The 22,201-nt window shown below is 37.5% G+C and overlaps 1 protein-coding gene across 7 annotated transcripts in view; it reads left to right on the top strand.

Moving 5' to 3' along the window:
- Nucleotides 1-18,584, top strand: part of Znf280c (zinc finger protein 280C) — a 57,556-nt gene extending 38,972 nt beyond the window's left edge. For 6 of the 7 annotated variants that reach the window (XM_076918938.1, XM_076918935.1, XM_076918934.1 and 3 more), the window contains exons 12-20: nt 72-172; nt 796-942; nt 5,685-5,816; nt 9,021-9,328; nt 10,878-11,015; nt 12,688-12,750; nt 16,498-16,616; nt 16,760-16,796; nt 16,911-18,584. In XM_076918938.1, the coding sequence (XP_076775053.1) occupies nt 72-172; nt 796-942; nt 5,685-5,816; nt 9,021-9,328; nt 10,878-11,015; nt 12,688-12,750; nt 16,498-16,616; nt 16,760-16,796; nt 16,911-16,926 (1,061 nt within the window). In that variant the 3' untranslated portion in view covers nt 16,927-18,584. Of the gene's footprint in view, nt 1-71; nt 173-795; nt 943-5,684; nt 5,817-9,020; nt 9,329-10,877; nt 11,016-12,687; nt 12,751-14,749; nt 16,617-16,759; nt 16,797-16,910 lie in introns of those variants that run through there. The other variant, XR_013106056.1, reaches the window with a different exon arrangement.
- The last annotated feature ends 3,617 nt before the right edge of the window (nt 18,585-22,201 follow it).

The raw sequence follows: 22,201 nt of genomic DNA, 5'->3' as shown, positions 1-22,201 counted from the left end.
ATGATGATATGAAATGAATCCTGCTTTCATAAGCATGTGAAAAATGCTGTAATGTGTTTTTTCCCTTTCAGCTATTTGCAAAATCTGTGAATTGTCATTTGAAACGGAGCATATGCTTTTACAACATATGAAGGACACTCATAAACCTGGTGAAATGCCATATATTTGCCAGGTATACACATGTTTATTATATACCTCTATCTGTTCAATGTCTACATCCCATGAAATAGTATTGTTTCTTTTGATTTCTGAAGCATTTCAATAAAATGAGTTAGTATACTAAAACTGAAAAGACCTTGTGTTTGGTGACTTCCACCTGGCCAAAGTCATGCCATGTATGTGGGCATAGTGAGGTAGAGTTGACCTTCCTGGCCATAGTTTTCTGACTTAAAACATGGTCTTATCATATAGCAAAGATTATACACATGTCAGGGAAATAGGAAATACTAGAGAACCTAACTAAATATTTTTTGACAAGTATTTCTCCAGAATTTGAAGTGACACCCAGTATAAAGAAAGCAACCTAAAGATAAACTGTCTCTGGCTTAGCCTTTAAAATCTGAAGAAGAAAATGATCCTTTATATAACAGGAAAAAAAGCATAAATAAGTGCTTGAAAATGTAAGTCAACATGAGGGATGGTAGATCTGAAAAGAGGAATAAAATCTGAGTGTATTTTGATATAGCTCTAAACCAATGTTTTTCTAAACCAATGATATGTCTCTACTAATTTGATGTAAAATTGTATGCAAGTTATAAACTTTTGTGTTGAACTTAACTTTATTTATATTTCTAGGTTTGCCAGTTTAGATCATCAATATTTTCTGATGTAGAAAGTCATTTTAGATCGTCTCATGAAAACACTAAGAACTTGCTATGTCCGTTCTGCCTCAAAGTTAGTAGAATGGCAACCCCTTATATGAACCACTACATGCGTCATCAGGTGAGATCTACTTTATGTCTTCGCATGGTCTTATTAAAACTACAGAAGTAAACTACAGTAATTCAATTTATCCCCGACAGAAAGCAAACTTGTTCAAAATATCATGTTGAATTGACAATTTATGCTGACTTATGAAACAGCTACTTTTCCCCCTGCTTTCAGATAATACTGAGGTCTTTAACCAGTGAACTTTCTGAAAGATATCACTAGAAATAGGGACCGCACGATAAAGGGAAAGGGGGTAAATGAGTGGGGTGCATAAGCTGCATGTTTTGGTATCCTAGATTGGTAGGAACTGTGATCTTGTAGATAATTCTGAAGAGCAGAGGAAAACATTGGAAGTGAGGAAGCTAAGAATCAAAGACATTTTGCTTTTGTTTTTCCTTCTCTTCAAATACTCTTTCCATCTCCTAGTCTGTTGTTGTTATTGTTGGGAGTCTACAGGTATTTGTGATCGGTTACCCAGGATGGTTTCTAGTAGTAACTGTTAGGAGGAAACAGCCGTGACTCTTACTAACAGATTTGTAAATTGTATTTAGGCTATAACTTGCTTCTTATGTGAATTTTACCACTTCTACTGTAAAATTTCTAGGATACCAGTATCAGTACTTACACCTTTTTCTTGAGTTCTGATTTTGAGTTCACCTAGTCTTTGTCCGAATCCATTAGCCGGGCCTTTGGCTGAAAACTTTGGTGAAACTGTGATCCTCTTATTTATTTGTTTGAAAGAGCATTGAACAGTATTTACTGGATATGTACTAAACTTTTGCCCTCTCGGTGATTGGCTCACCGTATTTTCTTATTATAAATTGGATTGTCATTGCCAATTTACTCAGCCTTACTGCTAACATGACTTTGGTTTCAGTCATTAGATAATAAAATTAACTTCATGTTAACTGAGAAAAAAATCTTTCACCCTTAAAAATCTCTGACAAAAATCAATCTGTGTGCCTGCCTTCATGTTTTCTTTCTCTCCCTCCCCACCTCTTTTGTCAGGAACTCACTATGTAGCTCTGGCTGTTTTGAAACTCTCTATGTAGAACCTGCTGGCCACAAATTCACAGAGATCCACCTTCTTCTGCCTCTGTGTCCCAAATTCTAGCATTAAGGACACTCTTTCATACTCAGCAACAAAATCTAGTAAAGGATTCCTCTAAAACAATTCTCTTCTCTAATACTTTCTGATAAAAGAAATGACTGGACTTTCATAATTCAGAGTTAAAACATTTTTTTGAGACAGGGTCCCTGTATATTTTCTTGGCTGTCCTGGAACTTACTATGTAAACCAGGCTGGCCTTGAATTCACAGAGATCCTTCTGCTTCTGCTGCCTAATTGCTTGGAATAAAGGCATGTGCCACAGTGACTAGTCTCAATTTTTTTGTTTATGTTCCTAAACATGAAATAATAGAAATTTGTTTTTTATTTTATTAAACTAGATTATATAAAGTTATTTTCATGCAAGTCTATAATAGGCTTTAAACATCTCTCTCCCTTGCCCACTACTTTCCTCTTTCTCATCTGTACCCTACTGTTAGTGTCTCCATATGCATGTGGCTCAACTAACATCTAGTGATGTGTGTCTATTTGAATTTAGACCCACGAAAAAATAAAATTACAAAATTACCTTCTCAGTTGCACTTCTTACATTTAAAGCACTCACTGCCCACTTGTGAGCACTAAGTGATAGATTTCACAGTGGATAATGCAACTATAGAAAGTTCTGTTGGGCAGAACTGTCATTTAAATCTATTTCTATTATATAACTTTCTTAAGAGTTTCTGATTAGATTTTTTGTTTTTGTGGGTTTGGTTAGTTGGCTGGTTGGTTGGTTGGTTTGGATTTTTTGTAATTGTCTGTTGGGGTTTGTTTGTTTGTTTGTTTGTTTGTTTGTTTGAAATAGGATCTATCATGTAACTCTGGCTGGCCTGGAACTTGCTATGTAGACCAGGTTGGCTCAAAATGAAAGATCTACATGCCTCTAACCTCTAAGGCTAGGGTTAAAGGCATGTGCAACCATACCTACCTAGATGTTTTTTGGTTTTAAAAGTTAAATTTGCTTTACCACCTTGTTAAATAAATGAAGAGATCAAAAGTAAAACATTGACTTTTTCCAAGGATAAAAATAAAATGTAATTCATTTTTGTAATCTCAAATGTTTAGATAGTTTATATATCAAATTTATATGCAAAATTGCTTAAAAAGATGGAATAAAGCATTTGCCTAACCTACCTGAAATTCATCTCCAGTTCTTCAAAAACGAATGAATGAATGAGTAAATGAATGGCTCAGTATAGCCCAGTGGTAGCATAAGGCCCTGCATATGATTCCTAGCACCAAAAAGGAAAGGAGGAGTGGGTAAGAATATTGTAGCATTATCTATCTATGTTGGGAGATAGTGCAATAGTGACTTTAAAATTTTTCTTTTAATTCACTTTACATTCTAATCACTGTCCACCCTCCCCTTCTCTGAAAGAGTGGATGACACTCCTGAGCATCCCCCTACTCTGGCACACCAAATCTCTGCAGGGCTAGGCACTTCTTCATCCCCTGAGGCCAGACAAGGTAACAGAGTTCGGGGAACATATCCCACAGACAGGCAACATTTAGGGGGAGCTTCTGCTCCAGTTGTTTGGGTCTCCCATGAAGACCAAGCTGCATCTTCTACATATGTTTGGGGGCCTAGATCCAGACTCTGTATGCTCTTTGGTTGGTGGATCAGTCTCTTAGAGCCCCCAAGTGTCCAGGTTAGTTGACTCTGTTGTTCTTCCTGTGGAGTTGCTATCCTTCTGTGAGCCGGCAATAGTTTGGTTGTGGGTCTCTGCATCTGTTTCAGTCAGCTGCTGGGTGAAGCCTTTCAGAGGATGGTCATGCTAGACTCCTGTGTGCAAGCATAACAGAGTATAATCACTCATAATGTCAGGGATTGGTGCTTACCCATGGGATGGGTTTCTAGTTGGGCTGGTTATTGCTTGGCCACTCTCTCAGTCTCTTTCTTCATTCCCCATCCCTCCATTTCTTGTAGACAGGGTAAATTTTGGATCGAAAGTTTTGTGGGTAGGTTAGTGTCCCTATAGCTCCACTGGGGTTTCTGCCTGGCTACAGGATGTGGCCTCTTCAGGTTCCATATCCCCAATACTGTGAGGCTCAGCTAATCCTATTGATTAACTAAGAATCCTATTGATTCTTAGGAGGTTCCCCAATCTCAGGTCTCTGGCAAGTCCTCCAGATGCTCCCCACTCCCCCACGCCCACCAGCTGCAGTTTTCCATTAATTTCATCTGACCATCTTCCCTGTCTCTCCCCACACCTGAACCTGAAACCACCCCTATTCTCCTCCCCATGTCTTTTCCTACCCAGTTCCCTCCCTCCATCTGCCTCTTATGATTATTGTATTCCCCTTCTAAGTGAGATTCAAGCTTCCTCACTTGGGCCTTCCTTCTTGTTTAATTTTTTTGGATCTGTGGAGTGTAGCATGAATATCCTGTACTTTCTGGCTAATATCCAGTTATAAGTAAGTACATACCATGTGTGTCCTTTTAGTACTGGATTACCTCATTCAGGATGATATTCTCAAATTCTATTCATTTGCCTGCAAAATTTATGATGTCTTCATTTTTAATAACTGAGTAGTATTCCGTTATATAGATGGATCACATTTTCTCTATCCATTCTTCAGTTGAGGGATATCTATGTTGTTTCCAGTTTCTGGCTATTACAAATAAAGCTGTTATGTTGAGCAAGAGTCGTTGTGGGATGGTGGAGCATCTTTTGGGTATATGCCCAGGAGTGGTATAGCTGGGTCTTGAGGTAAAAGTATTCCCAGTTTTCTGAGAAACCACCAAATTGATTTCCAAAGTGGTTGTGCAAATTTGCACTCCAACCAGCAATGGAGGAGTTTTCTTCTTGTTCCACATCCTCACCAGCATGTGCTATCTCTTGAGTTTTTGATCTTAGACATTCTGGTGGGTGTAAAATGGAACCTCAGAGTTGTTTTGATTTGCATTTCCCTGAGACTAAGGACTTTGAACATTTCTTGAAGTGTTTCTAAGCTGTTTGAGATTCCTCTGTTGAGAGTTCTCTGTTTAGTTCTATACCCCATTTTTTAATTGGGTTATTTGGGTTGTTGGTGTCTAACTTCTTGAGTTTTTTGTAAAATTAGATATTAGCCCTCTGTTGGATGTAAGTTGGTGAGGATCCTTTCCCAATCTGTAGGTTGCCATTTTGTCCTATTGACAGTGTCCTTCTCTTTAGAGAAGCTTTGCAGTTTCATGAGATCCCATTTTTCATTTGTTGAACTTAGGACCTTAGCAGTTAGTGTTCTGTTCAAAAAGTTGTCTCCTGTATCAATGAGTTCAAGCCTCTTCTCCACTTTCTGTTCTATTAGATTTTAGTATATTCAGATTTTCATTGAGATGTTTGATCCACTTGGACTTTTTTGTTCAGGGTGATAGATTTGGACCTGTTTGTATTCTTCTACATGCTGACATTCCGTTTTTAAATTACAGATAGTCAAAGAGCAATTTTAGGTCTCAGTGTTTGGGGTACGTAGTTGTTAGTGTCTCTAAAACATGGTGGTGCATACCTGTAATCCTAGCACTTGCAAAGCAGAAACAGGAGGATCACAAGAGACCAACAAAATGTACCACATACAGATTTCTCAAGGGCAGCTGGGGCTATATAATGAGAAAAGAGTAAAGAAAAGAAAATATATTTTAATGTTATTTCTAATTTTTAATAAACAGAAAAAAGGAATTTATCGTTGCCCAAAATGCAGACTACAGTTTTTGACTTCCAAGGAGAAAACAGAACATAAGTTAGAGCATCGTACGTTTATAAAGCCTAAAGAACTAGAAGGATTGCCTCCTGGAACAAAAGTGAGTATTAAATATGTTGTATTTTAGCAGTTTGTCTAATAAGCTCCTGGGCTTGGTAACGTGGTGCATGCCTTCAGTCCTACCGCACAATAGGCAGAGAAACAGGTGTATCTCTGAGTTTGAAGAGAGCCTGATAAACAGTGATTTCCAGAACAGCCAGGGCTACATCACTTTGTCCCCCAAAAAAGAGGGGGGAGGAGAAATTCCTATCTAGTCTTAAAAATCTATTGAATATGATATAAAATTTTTTCTTATTTTTATTAAAAATAAAGTTAAGATTTTATTATTCTTTTTAATTTGTGTGTGTATGTGTTAAGAAGTTAAGGTTTTAGTGTGTGTGTGTGTGTGTGTGTGTGTGTGTGTGTGTAGAACTAAAGTTAATGTTATACTACTTTTTTTAACCCACAGATGTGTGTGTGTGTGCGTGCATGCACATGTTCAAATGTGCTATGTGCTATATCAGTACCTGTATAGGTCAAACAAAGGCATCAGATACCCTGGGGCTACAAGCAGTTGTGAGCTGCCCTACATGGATTCTGGGAACTAAAGGCTGGTCCTCTGCAAGAGCATCAAATGTTCTTAACTGCTGAGCCATCTGTGTTTTCAACCAGGTTTTATTATTCCTATACTCCAAAAGTGAAAACTTTTGACTGTTGTTTAAGTTGATTGATACATGCCTTGATTCCTTTGTAGACTCATTGTAAGCTGGGTCACTAAGTTGTTTTTGTATTCTGTAAGCTATTTTTTAAATATATTACCTGCTATACTACAAGGCAGTTGAGATTGCAAGTCGTGTTTAATTTATTGTATTCCAAGCATCTACCACAGTGCTTTGGATCTCATAGATATGTTAAAGCTGATGTCACTGAATCTTCTTACACAGAAACAGATTCTTTTCCTGGATAACGTTACTGTTTTTAGTGACTAAGCAGACATTTTTAACTATAAATTTTAGTTTTCCATGTTTGCCATATTTTTTCCTCTGGCTTCTTTATATAAAGTTTGCTCTTGAATATTTGGTCAAGTGGATGGATGGATAATCCAAAATGAAATTATTCCTAGCCTTTCATATTTGGCTTTTAGTGTATACAGTTTTTTATATCTGCTATTAGAATGACCTAAAGTAATATAGAACAATTCTGTGAACATCTAGAGTAAGAAATGCATCCCAATATAATTTCTTGCAATCCATTTATCCCATGTTGAGACTAGACATTTGGAATACTAATGTGAATATTGAAAACCTCCCCAATTTTTATATTGTAATGACATTAATAATTTTTGTCTTTTTATACCTTTTTATTTATCCAATCAGCAATCCAACAAGAAAGACAAGTGAGCTAGTGTTATCCCTGCGTTCTAGATAAAGAGACTTAGATGGAATAAATTCCCAACCATGAGGGGGCTGGAAAAATACATTCTTTAGATAATTTGCACCAACTTCTAAATTATCCATTAAAATCCATGTTAACATGTTACCAATATGAAATTGTTTCAACAGCAAATAAATATCTTAGTAAATTTCATTTAACTGTTAAAACCTTTTAAAATAAATGGAAAACTGGGCCAGTGGGTAAAGGTACTCGCCACCCAAAAATGCAAGTCTGATTACCTGAAATCTATTGATTTCTGGAATCCATATAAAGATTAAAAGAGAGGTTCAATTCCAGAGTTTTTCTTTGACCTCTACATGTTCACCATAGTATGCACACACACCTACACAAAAACCTACAAAAGATTGAACAAATCAAAAATGTATCTGATGGTACTTCATGTTTACTATTATTAAATAATGATATTTGACTTTTTGGACTATACTGATTTTTGTAACAGTTTATTTAGAATACAATTCATGTTTCAAAGAATTTTTCCATTTAAAGTGCTCAGTTAAGTGGTTTTATTAGCATTTACACAGAGTTGTGAAAACAACATCTTATGCAATTTTAGACCATTTGCTGTATTATCAGTAAAAGGAACTTTACATCCATTAACAGTGACTGTATTCCAGCATCACTTGATGCAAGCTTTAATCTCTTCCTCATGAATTTTCCCATTTTTAAAATTTTGTATAAGTGAAATCATACAACAAACAGTCTTCGAAGGATGTATTTTATTCGGTATAATGTTTCTATCTTGTAGCATGTTTCACTGCCTCATTCCTTCCATGGTTGAACACTATTCCATTTTAGTATATATCTTCAGTCATCCATTGGTAGAATTTCATTTCTTTAGACTGTTGGACTGATGCTATAGATATTTTTTTTAAAGTTTTTGTGCAAGCATATGTTTTCATTTTTTCTTGGAATGTAACGGGGAGTAGAATTGTGGGCTCCTTTACTGACACTTGAATTTAGTGTTTATTTGTCTTTAAAGAGATACCTGCTTGTCCATTTTGTTGTTTGCTTATGCCTTGGATAACATATTTAAGGAGTCATTGCCTGCAGACATGGTGGTGCCTTTAATCCCACCACACAGGGGAAGTAGAGGCAGGTGGATCTCCTTTGAGTTTGAGGTCAGCCTGGTCTATCTATATAATGAATTCCAAAGCAGCCAAGGCTATATAGAGAGTATCTCTCCCTACCCCACCCCTCTCAAACAAGTAGAAGTCATTGCCTAACTCCCATGGAATGAGAATTTATTGTTTAACTTCTGAGAGTTTTATAATGTTAACACTTAAGATTTAGTCCTAGATATATGTTGAATTAATTGTTTATGTTGATATGTAGGATTCAAATGCACCCTTCTATATGTGGGTGTCAGTTTTTACAGCACTGCTTCAATGTTGATAGAACTGTTGTTCCTGCCTTGAATTGTTTGGCACTCTTGTAAAAATAAAACATTCGATCATAAATGTAAGGGTTTGGGCTGGAGAGATGGGTCAGTTGGCGAAATACACAGACAAATATGAAGGCTGAAGTTTTGGATACCTGACATCAGCATAAAAAAAGATCTGGGTAAGCATGATGATCTGGGACCTGTAGTCCCAGAATGTGGGAAGGCAGAGATGAGATCTTTCTGGTGCAAGCTAGCTAGGCTGAGCTAGCCAAATCAGCAGGCTCTATGTTCAAGTGAGAGCCTGCTTCAGTATTTACACATGTAAACACACTTACACATATTAGGTAACTGAATGTAAGGCCTTTCAACACAGTGTTTTAATGCCATTTTCTTAATCTCCTAAACGTATATCCTGATTTGTTTTCATAGGTTACCATTCGAGCTTCATTAGGATCTAGTCAGTCAAGATCATCAAGCCCACCTTCTAGTACTGTCCTAAGCACTTCTCTTCAGCTCTCAGTTCCAAAATCTAAAAGTACAACTACTAAGAACAACTCAAAAGCATCTGCAAATAAAGTTACCACAACTAGCCCTCAAACAATTTCAACCACGACTGGTAAGCCCAATGCAAGTAAGCCAGGTACAGGTACAAGTAAATCCAAAGCCAAGCCCTCCTCCAAGCAAAAGAGACAGCGCACCAGGAAAAACAAGTTCAGCATAGATTTGAAGAACTTAAGGTACTATCTTTATTTTTATTCATTATGTGTGATACTAATGTAATCTCAAAAGTTAAATGTTTATTACCATGTCAAAGAACTTTCTTGCACACTTACATGACAATCATTTTTCTATTATGAAGACTTAGCAGATAATAAAATGATACTTTTTACAACTGCTGAGCAGAATCAGAACTGCTGTGTTTATTCTGTGATTTTAATCTTTTGCACTAATCTTAAACATTGTATGTTTGCCTTGTAACATTAAATTGCTTAATTAAGTCTTTCTCCCCTTAGGGAAAAACTATTTACATGTGTTAGACTTTTTGCACTTGTTTTAGCTTATTACTTCAGAGCAAATTTTTGAAATTTAAGTATCTATTTGATAATCTTTTATTCTCTCATACAGCATCCCAGTTCCCTCCCTCAACTTTCCCTCTCCCCCAGATCCACTGCTTCTCCATTTCCCTTCAGAAAAGAGCAGGCCTCCCAGTGATATCAACTGAGCATGACATAATAAGATAGCAATAAGACTAGGAACAAGCCCTCATAGCAAGGCTGAATGAAGCAACCCAGTAAGAGGAAAAGGGTCTCAAGTACAGGCAAAAGATGCCCCCTCTCACACTGTTAGTAGGCCCACAACTACCCCCAAGCTAAACAATCACAGCATGTATGCAGAGGACCTAGAGCAGACTTCTGCAGGCTCTGTGATTGCCTTTTCAGTTAGTTGTGAGTCCCTGGGCCCTGCTTAGTAGATTCTTGTGGTCCATGTTCTCCTGATGTCCTCAACCCTTCTGGCTCCTACAGTCCTTCCTCCCCCTCTTCCAAAGGGTTTCTGGAGCTCCACCTAATGTTTAGGTCTGAGTCTCTGTATCTGCTCCCATCAGCTGCCAGAGGAAGCTTCTGATGAAAATTGGGCTAGGCACCCATCTATGATTATAGCAGAATATTATTAGGAATCATTTCATTGACTTTTTTGTTGTTTTGGTCAATCAAGTTTGATTATACTTGAGGTCTCTGAGCCATCATTTAGCCTCTGGTTCCTGGCCACCCAGGTGATACTGGGTATGGGCTTCCTCTCATGGCTTGGGCCATTGGTTGGCCACTTTCACAACATTTACATGTGTTAAACTTTTAGCTTATTTGCTTCAAAGTAAATTTTCAAAATTTAAATATCTATTTAATAATCTTAAAGATCTGTATCAATTAACTAAGTGTTAATAAGGGTTTCCTTAACCTTGTAATATATCCTTTCAATTTCTTCTTTTTTTTTTCTTGGGTTTTCGAGACAGGGTTTCTCTGTGTAGCTCTGGCTGTCCTGGAACTCACTCTGTAGACCAAGCTGGCCTTGAACTCAGAAATCCACCTGCTTCTGCCTCCCAAGTGCTGGGATTAAAGGTGTGCGCCACCACTGCCTGGCTCAATTTCTTAATATCAAAATAGTTTTAGTGTTCTATTATGAATACAAATTACAGATACTTTTAATAAATGAATAATTTATTTTTAAAAAAGGGTTTCCTTATTATTTTTATTGAATAACATATTTTTATTATTTTTCTGTCTCCATAAGGTGTCACCAGGGAAGTCACACATGTATTGAGTGCCATTCCAAAATAAAAGATTTTTCAAGCCACTTTTCTACATATATAAATTGTGATTTTTGCAAGTATACCACTAACTGTAACAAAGCCTTTACAAATCATATGAGGTAAGTTGAACATGCCAGTCAAAACTACCTTTCTGGTCTGTGGGTGTAGCTTCCTGGTACACCATTGCCTAACATATATAAAGTTCTAGGTTCAATCCCCAGCACAAAAAATATGTCATCCAGATTTAATGGCTTATGCCTATAATTCCAGCACTTAGGAGGTAGACGCAGAAAGAACAAGAATTCAAACTTATCTCCAGCTGTATATTAATTTTAAAGCCAGCCTGAACTAAATGAAACCCTGTATCAAAATTACTACTCTTCGAGAAGTTTGTTCATTTTAAAGACACAGTTAGCTATTATAAGCAAGTGTGTCTCACCATGGGAGTAGGAATGTAGAAATAGAGAATGTCTAGAATATTCCTTGTATGTTTTCAAATGTAATAATTTACGAAACCAATGGGACAGAAATTATTTTTAAAAACCAGTTAAATTAAGAAAATTAGAATGGCTTTATTAAGTAAATACATGTTTAAAAACTTATTTATTTTTACTTTATATGTATTAATGTGTTGCCTGCTTATGTATATATACATGCACTGAGTTGGTGTAGTGCCCATAGATACCAAAAAAGGGTGTCTGATTTTCTAGGACTGGGGTCACAGATTGTGAGCTACCATGTGGATACTAGGAAATGAAGCCAAGTCTTCTTAAAAGCAACAAGTGCTGCTAATTGCTGAACCGTCTCTAATCCCCAGGCTCCAGGGGGGTTTTGTTTGTTTGTTTTGTTTTTCTGTTTGTATTTTTGAGACAGGGTTTCTCTGTGTAGTCCTGGCTGTCCTGGAACTCACTCTGTAGACCAGGCTGGCCTCGAACTCAGAAATCTGCCTGCCTCTGCCTCCCAAGTGCTGGGATTAAAGGTGTGCGCCACCACCGCCCGGCTGGGCTCCAGGATTTTTAATGATGCTAAAGAACATTCATTTCCATTTCCTCTCCTCTCTCCAACCCATAGCCATCCATCCTTGCCCTCCTTCAATGGCAAACACAGAAAGCTAAATTTATACTCAAATGTGTGCTTATTCACTAAAAACAGCAATGTAATCTGGGAGAAGAATCTGTTTCTCTGTAAGTAGATGCAGTAACTCCAGGTTCAGGGCATCTGATGTTCTTTTGTGGCCTCCATGAGCACCAGGAATGTAAGTGGTGCACAGACACACACATGCAGCCAAAACACTCATAGAATAAAAATACATAAATAAATCTTTTTTAAAAAAAGAAAAAAATGTAAAGAGAGAGAAAGGAAAGGAAAGAAATTAAATGAGAGAAAGAAAAAGACATGACAAGAAGAGGTGTTCTGGTGGAGAACCCATCCCTTGTAGCACCTTCACACTACGTTGCCCAGTAGAGGGGGTAGGCTAGCTCTCCTGGGTCTGTCTTTATACGGACACAAATCCTATGTGTAAGGATTCTGCTTTTGTGGCCTAGTTATTTCCCAAAGTTTTTCCTAATGCCATCACATTGATTGAGGTGACGGGGAGGTTTCAATCATAACATATTCATGGATGGCCATAACTTGCTCAGGCCATACCAGTAATCAATATAATCTCATTATTTGTGTCATTAACTTCTATTCAAAAGTAAGAAAATAAGCATAGACTTGAAAGTGTGCTCGAAGTTAATATGACTTATTAGATCATAAAAGTAATAAAATCTTGTTTGTCTTATTTATCAGCTCTCACAATGACCACCCAAGTAAGCAGCTTTATAATTTTAAGAAGCATTCACGAGCTCTCAGGTAATTAATTGATCTTTTCCTGTTCTTTGTATTAGAAAGTTGTAATTACACTTTTTAACCAAGTGTTGGTGTACCTAATTTAAAATCTAAATGATTGTCACTGGACGTGATGGTTATGTTTGTTACTATATTCTTAGAAGAAAGGAAGGGATAGTCTATCCTATGACTAACGTATTTCAGTGGTGCTAAATATTGAGTTGAAACTTTCATGTGTTTACATTGCAAAATGATAAAGAGTCTTTTTTAGCAATATTTGGTTGGAAGTAGGTTTATTAAAATGCTGTAATACTTAAAATTAGAATCAATATATACTATTTATAAATCCCAGGTTTGTTCTTACTATAAGATGCTTTATTTTATTATGTGTGTCTTGCCTATATAGATAGATATCTGTGCACCACATGCATGCTTGGTGCCCATGAAAGCCAGAAGAGGGCATTGGATTGCCCTGAAATGGGAGTTACAGACAGTTGTGAGCCATCAATCATGTGGGTTCTGGGAATCAAACTTGGGTTCTATGGAAGACCAACTAGTGCTCCTAACGAAGCCATCTCTCCAGCCTCTCACTTTTGCTCTTTATGGAGGAAAAAGTGTACAGATCACAGGGATGAAGATTATTTGGTACCAACTTTCAAGAAGGTAGAATTTAAGCTGGGTAAGGTGATGAACGCCTTAGTCCCAGCATTTGAGAGACAGAGGCAGGTATATCTCTGTGAATTCAAGGCTAACCTGGTCTACATAGTGAGTTCCAGGACAGCCAGGACTACATAATGAGCCCCCCCCCATCTCAAAAAAATATATATACAATTTATTGGGAGGCTATAAAGAAGTGAACATAAATAAATACAATAATCTCAGGAAATTTATCATAGATGCAGGGAGAGTTACTTATTTCATAGGAAATAGAGGTTTCTACTTCAAAAGATGCATGAAGTTTGGGTATGGTGCTTCATACCTTTAACCCCAGGACTCAGGAGGCAGAGGCAGGTGAAACTCTGTGAGTTCGAGGCCAGCTTGGTCTACAGAGTGAGTTCCAGGACAGCCAAGTATACACAGAGAAACTGTGTCTCAAAAAATGAAAAAAAAAATAGATATATTTCATATGTATGTATACATACATACATATATTATAGAGAGAGAAAGAGAGTGGGAGGGAGAGAGAGATGCATGAAGAAAAAGCATGGATTGGAATTCGGGGAAATAATTTTGAGTTTAGATACAGACTTTTTAATCCCCCCAAAAAACTGTTCTAAAGAATAAGAATTAATTTTACTTTGAAAGACATTGAGAAAAATCACAAATACTTTGGGTGAATCAAGGGTTTGGAAGGACAATGAATGTGGAGTATACATAGAGAGTAGTAGCTTTGTAAACCAGAGAGTAGTTAAGGCTGTTATTTACTAATGAATTGGGCTGGGACTACAGAGGAGATGGTGACGGGATTAAGAGCACTTGTTGCTCTTGCAGAGGCTCTGGGTTCAGTTCCCAGCACATACACAATGTGGCTTGCAACCATTCATAATGCCAGTTTCAGGGGAATTCAATGTTCCAACTCTCATGGGCATTAAGTATGCATATGGTACACATACATACATGCCAGCAAAGCACTCATACACAGGAAATAAGATAATAAGTCTTTTTTTAAATCAAAAAGAACAGAGAGGCTGGAGAAATGGCTCAGCAGTTAAGAGCACTGTCTGTTCTTCCAGAGGACCTGGCTTCAGTTTCCACCACCCACATGGCAGGTCACACTTGTTTGTACCTCCAATTCCAGAGGATTCAACGCCCTCAGAGATAAGCTTGCAGGCAAAACAACAATAAACATCAAATAAATAAATTAGTGAGCTCACAGAGACTAAATCACCAGTCAGAGAGCATGCAGTGTCTGGACCTAGGCCCCCTACACATTTGGAGCAGATGTGCCGCTGGTCTTCATGTGGGTCCCCTAACAATTAGAGTCTCTGACTCTGTTGCCTGTCTTTGGATTCATTTTCCCTAGCTGGGCTGCCTTGTCCGGCCTCAGTGGGAGAGGATGTGCTTAGTCCTGCAGAGACTTGATGTGCCATGGTAGGTTGGTACCCGTGGAGGGGGGGCTCCCCTTTCTCTGAAGAGAAGGGAAGGGAGTAATAGGAGAAGAAGAGTAGTGGGGGAAGGATGGAGACGAGAAGAGGAGGGCTGTGATTGTGATACAAAGTGAATAAATAAATTAATTAGCAAGCAAATAAATAAATGGAAAGCCTGAAAAACTAAATTAATTAAATATATTTTTTTAAAGAGGCTCATTTGTTAAAATAAAATAAAAATGTTATTAATGAGCAACTTTAAAAATGGCCTCTGGAATCAAAGGGCTACATTTCAGACATGGGGCTGGCCTTAGATAAGTTACTAAATTTATTCTCTTTAGAAAAGTGGTCTTTAGAACGCCTGTCTTTTAGGGGTTATTTTGGTCATTTGTTTAGAGGAGATAGGTCTAAAAGCCCCAGCTTAATACAGTGTAAATGATATTTTAAATTATTAAATATTTAAAATATCTGAAATGTTTTTATTTGAACCTTAGTACCAAGGAAGTGACATCATAAGAGAAATCAGGGTGATTTGGGAGAGAAGACATGATTTTGTTTGTTTAAGAACACTTTCTTACGTGTATAGCACCTAGTCTTAAATACAAAACAGGATGTTAAGACCAGAGCTGCAGATGAAAAAAATCAGCATAAGGTATACTACTAGGTTTTAGACTTATAAAATGTAAGATGTTTTATATGATGGAGCTGGGTGTGGTGGCTCACACCTATAATTCCAGCACTGGGGAAAAGAAGCAGGGACATCCCTGAGTTCAAGGCCCCGCAGGGTAATAGTGAGACTCTGTCTCAAAGCAAACAAAACACAAGTAAAATATCAGGTATGTATATGCTTTGTTAACAAACTAATAATTATATTAAATTACTAAATTTACAGTCTTCATATCTCTTCTAACTTTATTCTGACTTAAATACACTAGATTATATGCCTCATAAACTGAACCTTTTTGTTTGCTTTTGTGTCCAAAATACCTAGTAATTTGGTATATAGAGAACATTCTAGTGCTTATATTTCTTTTTTGTTGTTCTTATTGGGTTTTTGTTAGTTTTTTTTTAATGATTTGTTTATCTTATGTATGTGAGTACATTGTTGCTGTCTTCAGACACACCAGAAGAGGGCATCAGATCACATTACAGATGATTATGAGCCACCTTGTGGTTGCTGGGGATTGAAAGCTCAGGTCCTCCGGAAGAGCAGTCAGTGCTCTTAACTACTGAGCCATCGCTCCAGCTCCAAATGTTATCTTTTGCTTGGTGGATAAGCCAAGGCATGGAATCACTGTGACTTATACAAGTTATACAAGATGCTAGTTGGACCAAGACTGTTTGGGGGGTCTCTGGATGTGAATATTTTAGTAACAGATTGAGAGTATACTATTTATAAAGCACTAAAAGATAGTATAATTTAGCAATGGCTAGGCTATTCTCTTGAGCATCCTTTTTTTTCAGAGCCTATAAATTTAGGGCCATGCACATGCAATGTAAATATTGCCTACAACCCCAACCCTTTGAGAAACATATTAGATAGATCATATTTATAACAAAATTTGGAAATAACAGTGATAATACATAAAATAAAAATCAGGAGTTATTACACAGAACAATTACTGAATTTATGCATGGATTTCCACATATGATCCTCTGTCTTATTAGTCTTCTCTTTTCATAGGGGCATCACTCTAGTGTGCCTTAAATGTGACTTCCTAGCTGATACTCCTGGCTTAGACCGTATGGCTAAACACTTAAATCAACGTAAAACTCATACTTGCCAAGTTGTAATAGAGAATGGTATGTATATGTGTCTGTTACTTTGAATTTATGATCTATGGGCCAGTAGTTTTTCTCTATAACAGTGTGAGCTCTTAAAAATTAAACTGATACTCAGTCTTCATATATTACATTTGTAAACATAAAGCCTTCTCTGATTTCAGTTACTGAGAGAGCCGTACCTTCTGAATCCACTTCTGAGTAAGTCTAATTTTCCTTCAGCACAATTTGATAGATTTTAGCACTGTTGCAATTTTTAAATGGACCGCTAATAGCAGTGAAAAATATTAAAGTGTTTTTGTTTTTGTTTTAAAGTGGCTTGTTCAAGTAGATTCCTGCTCTATGAAGCTCGTGCAACCTGGTGCAAGACAAGTTGGAATTTCCTAAGTTCAAAGTTCTGCAGTGTTTGCTTTCACAAATCCAGTTTCCTAAGTTCAAAGTTCTGAAGTGTTTCCATGAAGGCAGTTAAAGTTCACGACACTAGCTCTTAGTAGCCAGCTCTTTTCAGCTTTCAGATGGCAGTAGACTGGATTCCATCTTATCTTTGTGTCAGGTTAACATATGTTACCATGTGCTTTTCTTCTCCAGTCGGCTCTGGAGAAGGAACCTTAGTTACTGTAGCCTATTTTTACTTTGTTTCAGATAATTTGTATTTTTCTCTGCTGTACTTGCCTTCAGAATAGTACGTGTCAAATGGTATAGCTAGTCTGGTTTCTTTCTTTTTTTTCTGGGTTTTTTTTTTTTTTTTTTTTTTTTTTTTGGTTTTTTAATTTCTTCTAAGTCTTGGTGGTCAGATAGCTGTTTTTTTTTTTCCTTCATTCTTAATCTGTCATGGGTTTATTTTTCAGATGCAAAGGCAGCACAGAAATTTCAAAACAATGTCCAGTGTACTCCTGGACAGTGTCCCCCTTCAATGGACACAATTGATGACTGGTCTCTCTTTCTAAGGAATGTGATTTATTTGACTGTGAGACCTGCTTCAATGTGTGGCCTTAGGATTGTATCAGCTCTTAGGCAGAGTCCCTTCCTACCTAACTGGCCTTCCATAAGGCTGATATTGGCTTGGCCATCAATGCCTGTCAAGTACACCAAATAAATTTGAGCACAACGTCCCTCTGAAGACTTTGGTTCTTAAGTGTAAGTTCATGAGTTTGTTCTAATCATGAAAGCTCACCAAATGAGTGAAGGTTGCATTCATGTTCTTGGAAAAACAAACTTTGTGAAGTTATGGCTCTAAAGTAACAGTTAGTTATGTCATCATTTAAAGTTTTAGCTACCATTCCACGAGTTCTTGACAATTCTAGTGTTTAATAATTTTTTAAAAATTAAATTTTAATAGCTTAATTTTGTCATTCACCAAATTTATTATCTACATTTGTAATTTCTGCTTAATTCTTTGGTGTTTGCTTAAAATGCCAAGAAATTTCTTTAAAACTCTCTATTTTATGCAGCTAGCTATTATTACTCTTTTCTTCCTTTCTTTCCTATTTTTTTTTTTTTGAGGCATGGTCTCTATTATATAGCCCTGGCTATCCTGATACTCATTATGTTGACCAGGCTGACCTTGAACTCAGATTTCTGCCTGCCTCTTCCTCCCAAGTGCTGGACTTAAAGGCATGAGTGGTACCTGTTCAGTTCATTAGACATTAATATATGTTCTCTCTATCTTGAGACTATCATAACATCTTAGTGGTCAGGAATTCAAGACAAAGAACAAAAACTCCGCTTACAGATTTTAAAAGAAGTTTTAAGTTACATTGCTATTAACTTAGTAATTATCTTCTTAGCCATAAATGTAATTCCTTAGATAAATATAATATATTCAAAAATATTGGGACCAAAAATGCACTTGTTTCTTGCCCACATATATAGAGAGAGTTGTATATTTTTTTATTTTGGTGTTTGTTTATTTTGGTTACATCAAATATAGATTTTTCTGAACAGTTTTGATGTTACTTATTTTTTTAATAAAATTTGTATTGTTAAACACTCTTGGGAATTATTTTATAATAAATTGATATAAAAACCTACAGATTGCATCATCTAATAAGAATTACTTTTGTTCTCACATGGAAGACTGCCTGCTTTGTCTATTGACTGAGATCTTTACCTATTGACTACATCTTGTTCAGTTTCCTTAAGCACACTTAAAAGCTCACTATTTATACTTTAGTAATGTGAAGTATTTTACAAGCTAGCAAAAGATGGGCTGAAGAGGGGCCTCAGCTGATAAGAACACTGGCTGCTCTTCCAGAAGACCCCGGTTCAATTACAAGCACCCCACAGTAGCTCACAACTATCTACAACTTCTGTGCCAGGAATTCTGATGTCCTATTCTGGCCTCCACATGCACTAAGCATACATGTGGTACACAGATGTACATGCAGGCAAAACACCTGTACACATAAAACATAAAAAAGATTTTTTTTTGATTTTCGAGACAGGGTTTCTCTGTGTAACCCTGGCTGTCCTGGAACTCACTCTGTAGACCAGGCTGGCCTCGAACTCAGAAATCTGCCTGCCTCTGCCTCCCAAGTGCTGGGATTAAAGGCGTGCACCACCACTGCCCGGCAAAAATTTTTAAAAAATTGAAAACCCTAGGGTTTTCTATGTAGCCCTGGCTGTCTTAGAACTTGCTGTGTAGACCAGGCTGGACTCAAACTCACAGAAATCCACCTGCCTCAGCCTCCTGAGAACTGAGTTTAAAGGTATGTGTCACCACAACTAGACTAAAAAACAAAAAAAGCTAGCAAAAAACTTTTCTTAATTATGATGAAAGAGGCAGAGTTTCAAGTCCCAACTCAATAATGAGGGTTTTATCTGGTTAGTTGGATGTTTTATGCTGTTTTTACTTTAAATCAGATCTAGGATGACTGTACTTTGAAACATAACGAAAAGCCATTTCAAGTGGTCATTTGTTATGTAGCATATTCCTTGCAATCATAATCAAGGTTAATTTTCGTACTGATACCTGCTTCAATAGTATTTCAAAAATCTTTGGGATTGGCTTCTTTTGTAGTGACTTTGGTGATCTCTAGGCTTTCATTTCTGTACCTAACTCAAGGATTTTTTTTTTTGTCAGTTACCATTTTTCCATTCAGTTTTTAAAACATTCTGGTTTTAGCAGTATTAATGAAATCCCAACTTTTAAGTGTTAAACTTTTACCAAGAAATAACTTCTTTCTAACATAGTTGAAAAAATGTGAATGAGTCCATTCCTGATGTGGCGGTGTTTTAAGTCAGGAATATGGTTTTCTGCTATTCCGGGGAACTCTTTTTTTGTTTTTTGTTTTTTTGTTTTGTTTTGTTTTGTTTTGTTTTTCGAGACAGGGTTTCTCTGTGTAGCCCTGGCTGTCCTGGAACTCACTCTGTAGACCAGGCTGGCCTTGAACTCAGAAATCCGCCTGCCTCTGCCTCCCAAGTGCTGGGATTAAAGGCGTGCGCCACCACCACCTTTTTTTCTTAAAGTTCTGTGTATTGTAATATTTTTTTGTAATATTTTTATTGTAATACTTTTTTAACATTTCAGGCAATCAGTATAAGCCTGCTTATATAAGTTCTCCTTGATAGTAAAGAGTTTTATCTTGATACTCTTCCTTTTTCTTCAAGTTATTCTAAGTTTTTTTCAGTTCGATATAGCCATTGCATGAAACTGCACAGTGGCCTTTGTTCCCCAATTGAATAAGAAGTACCACTGGCTTACTTTCAGTTCATTACTGTTACAGCAGGGAAGTGGGGAGTGGGTGGGCGGGGGAACATCCTCATAGAATCAGGGGAAGGGAGGATGGGATGGGGGTTTCCGGAGGGTAAACCAGAAAAGGGGATGTAAATGAAATATAAATAAATAAAATATCCAATAAAAAATAATCACTAGATGGGAGGTGGTGGTGCACACCTTTAATCCCAGCACTCAGGAGGCAGGGGCAGACAGACCTCTGAGTTCACGACCAGCCTGGTCTACAGAGCAAGTTCCAGGACAGCCAGGGCTACCCAGTGAAATCGTATCTTGAAAACTCAACAACAACAACAACAATAATAATAATAATAATAACAACTAAACAGAGACTTAGATTTTTGCTCCCCCCCCCCCCCGCCTTCTGACAAGACATAGTTAAACCTCTTTGGTTTGTTCAGCAAACATTTATTGAGAACTTAGTGATTGCCACTATTCTCGGTGTTTCAATTATTGAAATCACTACCCTTGAGAAATTTGTATTTTAATAGTGGGAGACAGACACTAGAAAATAAGTAAGTCTTAGGTGCTTCACAGTAAAGGAATCGAGACTTTCTGAAAAATACCTAACAGCTCAATAAACGGTTATAAGAGATTAAAAGGCTTCTGCAAAGCAGTAAATGAAGGTGAGTAATGTGACGGCCTAAAGACTGGGGAGACAGCTTTACCAACTACACATCTAACATGGGATTTGGATCTATGAAGAAATGTATTGTGTGTGGTTAGGATATACTAATAAAACTATGAAATGGACTGGAGAGATGACTTAGCCATTTAAAGGCTAGGCTCACAGAGAGTTTGGTTCTCAGAACCCATGGCAGTCTCTCCAGTACCTTTGACCGGGGCAGTGGTGGCGCACATGCCTTTAATCCCAACACTCTGGAGGCAGAGGCAGGCAAATCTCTGAGTTTGAGGCCAGCCTAGACTACAGAGCAAGTTCCAGGGCAGCCAGGGCTGTTAAACAGAGAAACTGTCTCGAAAACAACAGAGTGTAAAAATTACCAAACAAGTGACAGAAATACAAACATTGAACAAATCAGTCAACAACTGAACAGCTATTTCTCAAAAGTGGAGAGATGGCTCAGCAGTACAGATGCTCTCTACTGGCCTCCATGGGTACTCCATGCATGTGGTGCATAGACATGGAAAAGTAACCATACACATAAAATAAAAACCAAAGAGCACACATGCGCTCGTCCAAGCCGCCCACCCACTTCCTCCTGGCACATATGTAGCAGAAGACTGCCTTGCCTGGCCTCAGTGGGAGAGGATTCACCTAATCCTGTAGAAAGGCGATACCCCAGGGAAGGGGAATACTTAAAGGGAATGGGAAAGGGATCACCCTCTCAGAGGCAAAGGGGAGCAGGTGAAGAACTCTGGTAAGGGAACCAGAAAGGGAGACAATATTCAGAATGTAAATAAAAACTTTTTTTTTAAAGTCTTAATGTGCCAGGCTGTGGTGGCGCACGCCTTTAATCCCAGCACTTGGGAGGCAGAGGCAGGCAGATTTCTGAGTTCAGGCCAGCCTGGTCTACAGAGTGAGTTCCAGGACAGCCAAGGCTACACAGAGAAACCCTGTCTCGAAAAAACAAACAAACAAACAAACAAACAACAAAAAAGTCTTAATGTTGAAGAAAGAAAAGAGCTGTTAGGATTGCTTGGTGAGAAAAGGTCGTGTCACCAAGCCTGATAACTTGAGTTTGATCCTTGGAACTCTCATGATGGAAAGAGGGATCTGGCACCTACAAGTTGTCCTCTGACCTCTACACATGTGCCCTGGCATGCATATACACAATGAGTACTGTATCTTTTCCTTAAAAGATATACCAATGGCTGATTAATACAGAAAAATATACCCAACACCCTTAACTGT

The sequence above is a fragment of the Arvicanthis niloticus genome, chromosome X, assembly GCF_011762505.2.
Source record: "Arvicanthis niloticus isolate mArvNil1 chromosome X, mArvNil1.pat.X, whole genome shotgun sequence".
Lineage (NCBI taxonomy): Eukaryota > Metazoa > Chordata > Mammalia > Rodentia > Muridae > Arvicanthis > Arvicanthis niloticus.
Note: the sequence above shows the minus strand (reverse complement) of the source record. Positions and strands in the feature narration are given on the sequence as shown.